At 39.9% G+C, this 14,669-nt stretch overlaps 1 protein-coding gene across 1 annotated transcript in view; it reads left to right on the plus strand.

The window, feature by feature from the left end:
- Positions 1-6,022: 6,022 nt before the first annotated feature.
- LOC107294050 (retinol dehydrogenase 8-like) overlaps positions 6,023-14,669 on the plus strand; it is a 17,199-nt gene continuing 8,552 nt past the window's right edge. Inside the window, exons 1-2 of the mRNA XM_015823256.1 lie at positions 6,023-6,128; positions 10,638-10,799. Of these exons, the coding sequence (XP_015678742.1) occupies positions 6,023-6,128; positions 10,638-10,799 (268 nt within the window). The remainder of the gene's footprint in view (positions 6,129-10,637; positions 10,800-14,669) is intronic.

Below are 14,669 nucleotides of genomic sequence, written 5' to 3' on the forward strand. Positions count from 1 at the left end.
TATAAATATTGTATGGGATGCTGGAAAGGCTTATCTAAGAGGAATACTAATTGCCATGAATAACGCCTATAAACGCAAACAAGTTCAGACCAGATTTAACTTGGAAAAAGAAATTGGGTTGAAGGAAAAATTATTATTACAACGACCAACAGATATTAACCTAAAAAACTCTATTAAAATGCTTAAAGATCAATTTAATCTATTAATTGCTGATCAGGTGGCCACCAACTTGAAGTATATTAAACATAATACATTTGCTAACGCAAACAAACCTGGAAGGTGGTTAGCCTACCAAATACGTAAAAGACAAAAAGCGAGACTTATATCTAAAGTTTTGGTCAAAGAGCGTGAAATTCATCAACACGAAATGATTAAAAAGGCATTTACTGAATTTTATTCGTATTTGTACTCATCAGAAACTATAAATACTAAAGATATTGATAAATATCTACAATCTTCACCTATATATAAACTTACAATGGAACAGCAGAAAATTATGGATCATGAGATTACAACAGATGAAATTTTAAATGCAATTAAACAATTGAAAGTTGGCAAAGCTCCTGGGACGGATGGTTTAACAGCAATTTATTATAAGTCATTGTCAGCTACACTGCTACAACCTTTAAAAACTTTATTCAATAGTATTATGTTGGGAGAACAAATACCTCAATCATGGACAAGAGCCTTTATATCTTTGATACCGAAAGATGACAAAGAAATTCTGGAACTTAAAGATTATAGACCTATTTCCTTGTTGAATGTGGATTATAAAATTTTTGCAAAAATCTTGGCTAATAGACTGATGCAGATACTGCAACATTATATACATGATGACCAAACTGGTTTTATATCTGGGAGATACATGAAGGACAACATTAGGCAAATTGTAAATTTACTGGAATATTTGGACAAGAATAATCAAATACCTTCGGCCTTTATCTTTCTTGATGCGGAGAAGGCCTTCGACAAATTGGAATGGCAGTTTTTAAATAAAGTGTTGGATTATATGAACTTTGGAGATCAATTTAAAACAGCTATAAAGGCGANAGCTGCAAGCAACACAAGCATTTAAATAAAGTTCATGGTAGGAACATAAATATATCAACTTATATAAACAGCATAAAATTAAATGGGATGTGTCCTCACAATAGGCCTTCTAAAACACCTAAGGTTTCAAGAATTATTAGAGGCCAACCAATTCCTAATCTGTGAGAGAGAAACAGGGAGAGGCCAGGTTGTTTTGGGACTGTACCGAAGGCGCCTATTAATATTGGAAATACTTTTGTTTTCTTTTGCACAGTCATTCTATTTCTATTTGCAGATATTTGTATTTTGTTAACTTCTCCATTCTTTCTCTTCTATTCTGTCGTCTCCAGGTACTGCCACGTCTATTATCCAGACTTTTTTATTTTTCTTATCAACAATTGGTAAGTCTGGAGTGTTATGTGGAGGTGCCTATCTATTCAAATTTATTATTATCTATTAAATTTATATGCCACCCATCTCCCTAATGTATTGATTTTGGGTGGCTTACAGATCATAAAAAATATATAAATGGAAAATCAATTAGAAAATTTAAACTATGCAAAAAAAAGTAGAACCAAGAGATGAATGGCATGAAGATGACGTCTTCTTAGCCAAACAATCATCAGTGAGCACCTTTCTCGCAGCCACAAGCCAACCCACAAAACCAAGTTTTAATACCCTTCCAGTAAGTCAAAAGAATAGGAGCAGTTCTCACCTCCAGTGGTAGAGTGTTCCACAGCACAAAAAAGGCTCTTCTCCTTGACCCTGCCCACCGGAATGTCTTAGTAGACAGGATCCACAACAGGCCTCTTCTGGTAGAACAAGTGGGACAGGCTAATACTATTGGAGTGAGATGATTTCTCAGATAACCTGGATCCACACCAGGAAAAAAAATGTGCAATTTTGGGAAAGGATAAATGGAAATGTTGCTCAGGAATTAGGCTCAAATTTTACATCATCTCATAAAGCATATTGGTTAATTAATTCCATTTAACCACATATAACAAACTCTCCCAATTTTATTGACCCAATATAAAACCTCCAGAACCAAAGTTATTCAATATTCAATATTTAAATATTACAGAGTTCTTAAAATATAAAACATTATGATGGCTTTAGTAGGTACGAGTAACAATCCAATTGAAACTGTAGAATTAAGAGTAAAATGCAAACAAAACAATGCACAAAATATTAGCAATACAGACTACAACAAATTTTAAATTAAATATTGCATGGTGGGTTTCAATAGGGCTTGGTCTCAGATTTTTGGCCTGGGTAGACCTATCAGTTCGAATCCAGATCCCTTTAACTGATGGGGGAGTTGGATTTGCTTGCGATACCTTAACTTTGAGCAGAACTAAAGAAGGAAAAAAGAGTTAACAATAATGGTAAAAGTAATATATGGATCCAAAAAAAAAGAGAGGGAGATCCTGATGACTCTGTAGAAGTTTCTTTCTTCTACGGGAGAGCATTTGGCAGAGAAAAGAAGAGAATTAAAAATAGAAAAATAAAGCAATGCAAGTACAGAAATGCACTTCAAGGGGATTAGGTGATATTTAGGGAGGCACCAGGCTAAAAACAAAAAGAAAGAAGAAGAGGGGTTCAAAAGTTTATTTGTAGTAATGTCCCACTGGACCAGTCAAAAATGAGCTGAAACACAAGGACTTGGAACTAGGCCACCAAAAAAGTGAAGTAAAACCCTGGGTCTCTTTTTCTCATTTCTTGGCTGGAACCAGACTGCTATAATTGGCTTTTGCACTGAAGCTTCTCTTCACGTCTACCCTAGCGGGCCTTCCTAAACCTCCAGAAGGAAATCAGAGGCTTGGTCTTTCCGAGCAGGAAGCAGCTCTGTGTGAGGAAAGATCAGAATATTTCTCTCTGCCTTTCTCTCCTTGCCTTGGACTTTATGGCTTCTCACCGTTTAAGCTTTGCTCCTTTCAGGGTTAGAGTCTCTCTGCATTTCCCTGGATGGGTAAGGAAGATAGAATATAGGGTTCAGGTTTACATGGCTAGGAAAGTCAGGTCAGATAAACATGGGAGCAAAGTGAATCACAAACCACTGACCTGGGGAGACTATAGTTCGGGAAGGAACAAGAAAGGAAGCAAATGTTAATATGCACTGGAATTGGTTTTAGCTCATCAGAACAACTAGGTCTTTTGGAGCAATAAGAGCAGAGTGGGAAGAAAGGCAAAGGGTGGTATCTGTTTGGGAGACTGGCCTGAGAAAACCAAAAAGCAACTGGAAGGAGCTGTTCTACTCAAAGAAGAAAGCAGTAGCCTCCACCCAAACCCTGGGATCTGTTTCAATACTGAGAGAATTTGCTGAGATGACTCCCACCCAAACTGTTCAGATTTTTGTTACAACAGAGCATAGAAACCCATACTCTGCATATGGCTTTCTGGCACCCCAAGGTGTAAAGCTGGCCTTTGACTCCTGTCAATTGTGTGAATTAGTCCTTTCAGTTTTCTTGACAAGATTTTAGAGGTTTTTTGCCCTTGTCTCCTTCCCAGGCTTGCTTCCTGGACTGAAAGAATGTGACTGGCCCAAGGTCACCCAGATGGCTTTTTAACTAAGTTGAGACTAGAACTCATAGCCTCATAGCTTCTAGCCTGATGCTTTAGCCACTATACCAATCTGGCAGTAAAATAATCAACTTACAGTGGTACAAACTCAGGCTGTTACTCTTGTTCCTCTTGAGCTCTTAAAAGACACCCCAAAGCAGTTGTGGGAAGTCAGCCCCCCCCCCAGAGAAAGAAATACCTTTGGGAATATTAAAAGGCAGAATATTATATTTCCCCAAAGGATCTTAAAAGCAGAACCCCCCTCCCCCAAGTCTCTCTGCCCCAAACAGAAATCAGGTCTGCAGAAATGCAGATGTGATCATCTTGTCAGAAAGATTGGAGCCAGGAAGCTGGGATTAGAAAGATAAAGATCCCTAGAATCAACAATCCCTCACATCAAAAAAAAATCCAACACTCATCAGCCCCAGCCCCAGGGAAGCAGGATATAACCTTTGGGACATAATAGGATTAACCCACCACCATCAGAATACCAGAAAGGCTCGGGTCAAAGTTCATGCCACAGGAACAACTCCAAACAAAAGCCCAAGAAGGTATAAAAACCCACCACCCACTACTACAGGTGGTCAGTTTTTCCCAGAGCCATCTTTCTGTCTGGCTCTTCTCTTCAATAAACTGCAACCTTCTTTCTAAAGCAGTCTCCATTTTGTTTATTCCCAGCTTGGACTGGACCCTGATGAAGATTTTTCTCTCAACATAGTGTAAACATTTTTGGCCATGCCCTTCTGGGACTGTCCTAGTGTCACTAAATAGTTGCCTGCAGTCCTCCCAAAAAAAAACAAAAAACCCCACCACCCACAAGGCTGATTAGTAACCTGTGATCCCCTCAGAAATTAACCACTTCTGACTAGATTCCTAATATTTTGCAAATTGTAGCAATATCTCAATTGCTTGACTCTCCATTGTTTCAAATAGACCTTTATTCCTCCACTAAAAATATTAATGCAACCACTTCAAAACACTTCAAATATGAACACAGCTGCCTGAGTGTCTTAAGTGCTTGGCCTGTTCCTGTTAGAATCTGTTGGATAATACTAATGTTTAGAAGAAATTATTTTCTTCTGGGTTATGTCTACTTACTCTGAGGTACAAACATCCAGATGACTGCTATACAGTATATGCCAACAGAGCAATGTAACAGAAAACTCTTAACTCCTTGCTGTCCACTTAGTAATTATCTGCATTATCTGTCTCTTCTGAATTCAACTCTACAATCATACGCTTGCAAGGATTCATCTTGTTTTAAAGAGGGAGAATAGTGATGCCACCATACATTTCCAAAGACTGAGATGCAGTCTGTGCCAGATCCAACATCTCCCACAATTTAACATATAAGTCTAATGAACTCGGTGCCAAACATGGATATGAATTAAGAGATGGTTAAAATGCAGCACCTGATTCAAGCAGTTCCCCAAAAATTGAAGTGGTTTAAATTTCATCTCATCTTCTAGGCTTGCATTCAGAACTCTACTACAGAATCCCTATATGTGATGTCCATATATGCAAGATTTCCCAGGTGAAGCACAAAAAGCTACCCTGTAAGGCAGATCAGTATTATTATCCCCAGATGGCACATGGAGGGAATTATGTAGTTGAGAGACTTCTAGAGGCCACTGAACTCTAGGCAGGTTACTGGAACTTTGAAATTTTTTTTCTGTTTTTGTTATTGTTGTTCAAATGTTGTCTTGCCTATCATACTAACCTAAAGCAATTTCCAATTGATATAACGATATGTGGGAAAGACTTTGGGAGACAAGGCCATCTAGGGTATGATCAGTTAAAAGAGTGCCTAGCTCACAACTGAATACCCTTCCCACTATCCAGATGTGGCCTATGCAGCCTCTTATCTGACTATTCCCTAGGTCAGGGATAGGCAACCTTGGCTCTTTTATGACTCATGGACTTCAACTCCCAGAATTCCTGAGCCAACTGGCTCAGGAATTCTGGGAGTTGAAGTCCACGAGTCATAAAAGAGCCAAGGTTGCCTACCCATGACGTAGGTCCAGTCTCTTTATTCTGATTCTCAAGGTTTTCCCCACATAGATTACGATCTGAGGATAGTTGTTTGTTTAAAACATAATGATTAACAGTCCACACTGTGGCAAAGTTTATAATTCATTCTCTTTTTTTCTCTCTCTTTAGTTTTTAAAGAGTTTCTATTCATGAGAGTAGACTGCATTCATGGCCCTCCAGCGCTGAGCAAAGATGGAGCTGCTGAAAGGGATGAAGAAACAGAGGAGCTTTGAGAAAGACCGATACAGGTTTGGAAGGTTAATCATCTGCCTATAGGAGTTAGGCACTGCCTCCACCTTGTCACCCTCTCAAGCCTTCAGCTGATCCCTGGATCACATGATGGATTTTTCTGTTACTTTCCAGCCTGATCCTTTCGGGCACACTTCACTGCAGCTCAGCCATGGCCAAGGCAGCTCCACGCACTGTGCTGATTACCGGCTGCTCCTCAGGCATCGGACTGTGCATGGCTGTGCAACTAGCACGGGATCCAGAAAGGCGATTTCATGGTGAGATCAGGGTATCTGAAAGAGGGGGTGGGATAACTGAGACACAATACTCAGAGGACTGGACATTCTGGTCTTTCTAGATGGGGTAAGTTAAAGGAAAAGTGGGATAAAAGGCATGAAAGATTTTTCAGAAAGGGAAAACTAGAGTTGGGGGTGATAGCTAACTGGAGAATTAAACGTATGCAGCCTGGCCCCATCAGTTCCCTTGACTCTCTAAGCTTTTTTCTCAGGATTCTGCGTAACATTTGGTCTGTTCCCCAATACCCATCATGGCACCTTTGTATCCAATGAGCTTTCAGCTCTTCCTTGTCAACTCAGCTCAAGACCACTTTGCCAAAGTTAGCCCAAAGTCAGGAGGCCACTTGAATTCCAATATTATATTCAATCTACTTTCATTTTTTGCATCCTTGCCTTTTTTGACTACTTTGTATGCTGTTGGGTCTTCGGCTTCATGTGCTGCATCCTCTTCATTTCCCCATATTTTTCCATACTGTCACATTAACTGCCCTTTACTCGACAAACTGGCTCGGTGTGATGCAGACTATCTCCAAAGGCTGCTTGTGTAACCAAGCTCAGATGCCAGGAGACTCGGGAATGGTAAGAATGTCACTCAATGCCAACAATTCCCTCTCCTCCAACCTTCCATTCCAGTTCTGCCTTTCTTTCTCTGTCTGCCATAGGAGGTGGCCTTTTAGCAATTTAGCTATTGACAAGTAACTGGGTGATCATGGACACACTGAATCCAATGGGCATCAGGGATGAAAGGCTATACACTTAAGGCAGCAAGCATTCCTTGGGGAAACTTACATTTGTACTGTGCAGTGATAAAAATGTTGAATGCACAACAACAGAGGGCATACTGGATAGAAGTACATGCCACATAGACCAGACATGTCAAACTCACGACATCACGTGATGTCGCGCAACATATCGGGACAGTTTTGCCATTGCCGGCAATGGGGTGGGCACAGCTTCTGCGTGACGCATCCGGCCCACGGGCCGGCACTTTGACACCCGTGACATAGACAAATGATTCAAATATTTCATGGAAGGACTTTTTTGTGGTAAGAAAATAGCTACTGATGAATTGTTTTATTTATTCGTTTATTTATTTATTTATTTTATTCCACCTAATTTTTGTAACTCAAGGTGGCGTACATACCTCATACTCCTTCCTCCTCCTATTTTCCCCCAACAACAACCCTGCGAGAAGGGCTGGGGGGAAAGAGACTGTGACTGGCCCAAAGTTGTCCAGGTAGCTTTCATGCCTAAGGTGGGATTAGAACTCACAGTCTCTTGGTTTCTAGCCTACTGCCTTAACCACTAGACAAAACTACCAATCCTCTGTAATTGTTATATGAGCCTTTACTAAGATGCTTAGCAAGTAATTTTCACAGCTTATACCCCTGTTATATGCACAAGGGATGTTAACAGTACTGGTATTATGTAAAGTCAGCACATGATATACACACATTTATACATTTTTATATATATATAAAATTCATTTCTGGGCTTGCTTCCTAAAGCCAAGCAATCTTTTGAAGCCCGCACATAATCATAAATACCATTGCCAGAGGAATTTAGAATTTCCCATTATTCTTTCCCCCCCCCTCTCATTTACATTCCCCTGGCAGATAATCCATTTCTGTTCCATTAAATTATATGGGAGGAGATGTTAGTTCTTCTGTAATGAGAAGAAAAAGGGGGAAGGGGGCTTAATGGGATATCAGAGAGTCAAGTTATGGGTTGGCTGCATGAATAAGAGTAATGTCACAGCAAAGACAGTAGAAGAAAACTTATTGCAATATTTAAAGTCATTTTTCTTCAACTATGAGAACTAGAAACTAAATTAAATTTAAAAGGGGGGGCTTAGAATGATAGAGTTCTGTTGCATGATGATAAATCAGAATCTACATTTCAGTATTGTTGTGAAGACTAAACTACAAAGATGTAACAACTATTATTTAAAATTCAGAGGAATGTGAATCAAGACATATACAATTAATCTCACTTCCAGAGAAACTCATTGACTGGCTCTAGGCATTGAGTCTAATCAGCCTCATCTTTTACTATCAACATGGAATGGGAATATAAGATATTTGGTTAGACCAGGGGTAGGCAGCCTTGGCTCTTTTATGACTCGTGGACTTCAACTCCCAGAATTCCTGAGCCAGCCATGCTGAGGGGAAAGGGAGAGGTTTCCAAGCGGAGCCATGCTGGCTCAGGAATTCTGGGAGTTGAAGTCCACAAGTTATAAAAGAGCCAAGGTTGCCTACCCCTGGGTTAGACTATACGCCTTTTTAGGTCATTTGTGCTTAGCAGATCCCAGAAAAACACAAGAAGTATCCCAGAAAGACATTGAAAATACAAACTAGGGAAGGTGCCCCAGTTGCCACTTCTAGCCAAAGGATGGTATCTTATCCCTTCTTTGTTCTTTTTTTCTTGAAAGATAGATGCCCTTTCTGGCTGCTTGCAGATACCTATCCTTTCTTTTTTTCCAAAATGCCTCTTCAGCCTATATGGATGGGCCCAAGAACTTCCCGTAAAGAAAGAAGTTACTACTTTCCAGTTATTCAGCTTTATTTCAATTAAATACTTTAAAAAAAATTCAAAGCCAAGGAGACGTTAGCAGTTACACTGGGGGCTTAATTATAATGGGTATTCCCCCCCTGTCTCCCCCTCTATATGTTCAAGTATATCATGTACAGAAAGTTATTTTTTTTATAACTTCTTATACATGAACACATACTTATAATTATTGTCTCAAAAGAGGGCATGCAGGTAAATTTATACAGAAAATCTAGAGAAACAGAAGGGAGGGAGGAAGAATGGATCTTATACTGTTCACACTCTTTGCAACGAACGATCTCTTCTCTGCCTACAACACACCGGCATACACCACATGTACAGAGTTCACCCTCAAAGAAGAGATTAGACACAGAGGGATTTGGCATCTTGACCCTTAAGAAGCTTACAAAGCATGAATCCTCAATTACCCTGCTGAACCCTGGCCAAGAGCCAATATTTGAGCAGCCCTTCTGGACTTTGATTGGCTGATACTGTCTGTTGCACAACACAACAGAAGAGAGCTCTCTGAATAACCAGCATCCCAGCCCTTTGGCTCCTTGTAGCTTCCAGTCTTTGCTGTCACCTCCCCAAGAAAGTATTGAGGAGCTGTACTTAAAATACTCAGATGGATTATCATTACAGGTAGTCCTCGACTTATGACTACAGTTGAGCCCAATATTTACATTGCTAAGTGAGACATTGGTTAAGTGAGCCTTGCCTCATTTTACGACCTTTCTCGCCATTAAACTGTTAAGTGAATCACTCCAGCTGTTAAGTCAGTAACACAGTTGCTAAGTGGCCTCCCCACTGATTTTGCTTCTCAGAAGATTGGAAAAGGTTGCAACGGTCGTAAGTATGAGTCGGTTGCCAAGCATCTGAATTTTGATCACGTGACCATGGGGAGGCTGCGATGACCGTAAGTGTGAAAATCAGTCCTAAGTCACTTTTTTTCGGTGCCGCTGTAACTTCAAACGGTCACTAAACGAACTGTTGTAAGTCAAGGTCTTCCTGTATTTGTCATAATAATTGTGCTGGAACTCTCTTTTGGACTTCCAAATACCAAGACAGTGTAATATGTGAACCGTGCATCCTAGTAAGCAGGCAAGGAGAAAGATAGAAACATTTAAGGAGCGGTTGCTGGAATTGGGTATGTCTAGTTTAATGAAGAGAAGGACGAGGGGGGACATGATAGCAGTGTTCCAGTATCTCAGGGGCTGCCACAAAGAAGAGGGAGTCAAGCTATTTTCCAAAGCGCCTGACGGCAGGACAAGAAGCAACGGGTGGAAACTAATCAAGGAGAGAAGCAACCTAGAACTAAGGAGAAACTTCTTGACAGTTAGAACAATTAACCAGTGGAACAACCTGCCTCCAGAAGCGGTGAATGCTCCAACACTGGAAGTTTTTAAGAAGAGACTGGACAGCCATTTGTCGGAAATGGTGTAGGGTTTCCTGCCTGAGCAGGGGGTTGGACTAGATGACCTCCAAGGCCCCTTCCAACTTTATTATTATTATTATTATTATTATTATTATTATTATTATTATTATTATTATTATTATTATTATTACTACTACTACTACTACTATTACTACTACTACTACTACTACTACTATCAGACAGCCACACAATCTCGGTCAGCTTTTTTTAGTTAAGGCTATATAACTATGGAGACTTAGGAAAATTACCAATGCTGCATTCCAAGCACATTTCCAAGCAATGGCTAATATATGCAAGCGTACTGGGTTAATTTTTTCATCATTTTCATCACGTTCAGCGTCATTGTTACTATTTTCTTTAAGTTATTTTACATGTCTTAATAGATAAATAATTCTGACATTCCTTGTATAAAGGTTTCTTCCTGTCCGCTTTTTAAAGTCTCAGCCTCTTCCCCCCCCCCATCCATAGAATGAGCAACTTGCATTTAAGCTCTTTCTTCCTTCTAGTCATTGCCACAATGCGTGACCTGCGCAAAAAGGACAAGCTGGAGTCAGCAGCGGGGGACACACTCAACCAGACCCTCACCATTCAGCGCCTTGATGTCTGTAGTGATGAATCTGTAGCTGAATGCATTAACAGCCTTCCTGAGAAGCAGCTGGATGTGTTAGGTAGGTGTTCTGGAGGACAGGTTTTCTAAATAGGCTGTGGGTTACTCACATTTATGATGCAAAGCCAAAGGGAATTGTACTTGATATTAAATTATGCTGATGCATGCAAGTTCCATAATTTCAGAGTGGCTGTGCTATAGCACTCATATGCCATGAGTACGAAGGGATAACAATATGTCACAGCTGTACTGATGATCAAAAATACAATCTGTCGGTCATCAGGTTGAGAAAGGTTGTTCTAAACCAGGAATTTGGGGCAGGACCCATCCCAGCTTTCCTTCCTCCTGAGAGCTGGTGCAATGCAGAGCAATACTCAAAGCAATCTTTCTCAGCCTGAGCAACTTTAGGACCTGTGGACTTCGACTCCCAGAATTCCCCACCCAGTATGCATTCTGGGAGTTGAAGTCCGCATGTCTTAAAGTTGCTCAGGCTGAGAAAGATTGCTTTGAGTATTGCACTGCATTGCACCAGTTCTCAGGAGGAAGGAAAGCTGGGATGGGTCCTGCCCCAAATTCCTTCCAACCAAACAGCACCCCCAAAAGGTTTATTTGATGGGTTTTGTATTTCTGTCTGAGGAGTTCTTGGTGCATTTCTGTTTTTCAAAATCCTAGCTCAAACTCAAATCCTGGAGCTTTCCTTATTGGGCTTGAGTGAAGGGAATGCTGGATTGGAAATTTCATAATTCCCCCTTCCTCTAAGGCTAGGCCTGATCCCTAATTCTTGTTTCCCCTTCTGTACTTGAGAATTGGCCTCTTCCCAGGGTGACTTGAGCCTCTTGGCTCCAAGGTGAGATGGAAGTGGTGTTAGATAACATCAGCTGTTAATATTTCTGTCAGTTTATTCCAAGTCTTTTACATATAATATTCTCCATGTGATACACAGTAGAGGATCCAGAATCCTGTAATAACTTTAAAACAGATGTTTTGAAACATCTTTTTTTTCTCCACCTACTTTTCGAGATTGTGATGGTTTATGGCCAAGACAATATTAGCTTTCCAAATGCACAAAGATTGTATTGCGTGCATGCATGCAACCAAATTGCCAAATTCCAACTGACTTCCACACTGGGAGCGAACTCTTGAGATACAATGAGTAGACTAAAATACTAGCATTGCATATTTCCAATTGACTTTAGGAACAATGCCTTTGGGCCTCAGAATTAAAGCCATATTTTTTGTATCACCAATCAACATAGATTGCACATAAATATGACCCGAAGTATTCTCATCCCTACAGCCAAATTACTGCATGTAAAATAGTTCACAGAATGCCCTAAAAAAACAAAGTAAGGAAAAGGTCATGGGTTCTGGAATTCTTTCTTTTATATATATATAAAATACATTTATATTAGTTTATCAAAGTATAAAATACAAAGAGAAATTTTAAAAAGCAATAGAAAACTGGGGAGAGGGAAAAAGAAAAAAAGAGAAAATATGGAGTAAAGAGGGAAAAGGAAAGAAAAAGGCCCCAACTTCCAACACTCCTTAGCACAATAGAAGATAACAACCTCAGCTTTTTACTTTTACACAACAGTATATACTAACCATCTCTATAGCAACAAACCTATCTAATCAGCAAAAACAAAATCAAAGTTTCATTTTTTTTTCCTACTGCAAGCACAGAATCAATTCCCAAACAGAAACAAAATTAAATATATTCTCTTCTTTGGATAAAAGAGCCGATTTAACCATCTCTGCTTCTCCTTGGTTCTGGAATTTTTTCAAAACCCTTTAGCACAAGGGCCTGCATTTCTTTCTCTTTAATATAGTTGCGTGTGTTTGTGTGCATGTGTATTGTCCATCTCGCAAATGTGAGTCTAAAAACACACTGTTACAATACAGGGAGTCCTCAATTGGGACCAGAATTTTTGTTGCTAAGCAATATGGTCATTAAATGAGTCTTCATGTCTCCAAACCTGAATTTACGACTTTTGTGCCATGGTCATTAAGGGAATCTGGATTCCCCTTTTAACTTGGCTCTTTGGAAGCCACCGGCGAAGTCACAAACGGCAGTCATAAATACAGACCATTTGTCAAGTGCTCAAATTGTGATTGCGTGACCGTGGTGATGGTCGTAAGTGTGAAGACTGATTGTAAGTCATTTTTTTCGGTGCTGTTGTAACTTTGAAAATGGACATTAGCTGAGGACTACATGTAAAAAACAATCATGGGCAGATGATGTGCCTGTGTGTGTGTGTGTGTGTGTCTGAGGCTCCTTTACATAGTGTAATATTTTGTTGGGGTGGAAAGAATAAAATCCCAGAATTAATATCAAGTTCAAAAGAATTGAATAACTTTCTATAACTGGATGCCTTTCAGACATGTGGACCACAAGTCCTAACCTCCAACATGGCCAAAGCAAATTCTATTCCAATGCATCTACAAGATATTGGACTGGGAATGCCTAAAATACTTGATTATCTAGAAACAGCCTTCTCCCAAGTAATAGAGGCAGTATGGTACATATTTAGATTGCAGACTGGAGAGACACAGTCAGTCATGAATTGGGAGAGGGAAAAAGCATTGGTATGCTCCTTCTTATATTCCTGGAGGAAAGTCAGGAAATATATCCAATTTTTTATTTTTTTTAAAAAAAACCTCATTCAATTACCTACTAAATTAACTGGAATAGATTTCCTCTTTTCTTTGGGGGAATGTCTAGGCAATTCTCATTTTGTTTTTTTAATTAGTTTTTATTCAGTGTTGCATGGTTGACATTTTTCATTATTTTAGAAGGAACGTAATTTAAAAGCAGGCATACTTCTTTCAAATGAGATAAAAATGTGTCTAGAGGAAAAAAAAGAGGTAGGGGGGTACTTCAGTTGAGAGATTCCTAATCCAGGCACTGAGATATGAAGATTCGCCCCGTGAAGGGAAAATTTATGTTTCCATCTTTCTAGATGTGTAATTTGTAAAAACATTCAGAATTTACCTTGGGGAAGGTATGAGAAAGCCAGGGAGGGAGGGAGGGAGGGAGGAAGGTGAAAGGAAGGAAGGAAGGAAGGAAGGAAGGAAGGAAGGAAGGAAGGAAGGAAGGAAGGAAGGAAGGAAGGAAGGAAGGAAGGAGCAAGCCATTAGAGTATGGGTGTCAAACTCGCCACATCACGTGACGTGTCATGACGTATCACAACTTTTTTCACATTGCTGGAGCTGGAGTGGGCGCGGCCTTTGCATGATGCAACCAGCCCGTGGGCCGGCAGTTTGACACCCCTGCATTAGTGGGACTTAGAAAAGAGATTACATAGTCCACTGATAAAATGACATGTCAGAAAGATAGTCAAAATAACCCCATTTTGATTATGTTAGTATAAAATGGAGCAGAGAGAATTTTCAAGACTTAATGTTAATATGCCCTACAGCAATAAAGAAGCATTTATGGAATCCCTACAATGTAGCTTCTTGACCTACGTATCTCAAAGGGTTATTTCAATTCTCAACCAGTGCTTTGGCCATGCTTGTGATAACTAGCCTTCTATTGCATTGGCTAGGCCCAACCACAGAGTTGCTTCCACATAGCAGTCACTTTGCTTCCCATTGAGAGAGTCCGGTCCTTAGTGGCAACACGTGAGCTTTGATTACAAAATGTCCCACGGCAATCCTATGGAGGAAAACCCCCCTTTTCCTAGGAATAGCCAGTCCATTCCTCTTATAAAAGAAATGAGAGCTGTTGCTAGAGCATTTGGAAGAAGAAGAAGAAGAAGAAGAAGAAGAAGAAGAAGAAGAAGAAGAAGAAGAAGAAGAAGAAGAAGAAGAAGAAGAAGAAGAAGAAGAAGAAGAAGAAGAAGAAGAAGAAGAAGAAGAAGAAGAAGAAGAAGAAGAAGAAGAAGAAGAAGAAGAAGAAGAAGAAGAAGAAGAAGAAGAAGAAGAAGAA

This window comes from Protobothrops mucrosquamatus, unplaced genomic scaffold, assembly GCF_001527695.2.
Source record: "Protobothrops mucrosquamatus isolate PMUCROS unplaced genomic scaffold, P.Mucros_1.0 scaffold1818, whole genome shotgun sequence".
In the NCBI taxonomy this organism is placed as follows: Eukaryota; Metazoa; Chordata; class Lepidosauria; order Squamata; family Viperidae; genus Protobothrops; species Protobothrops mucrosquamatus.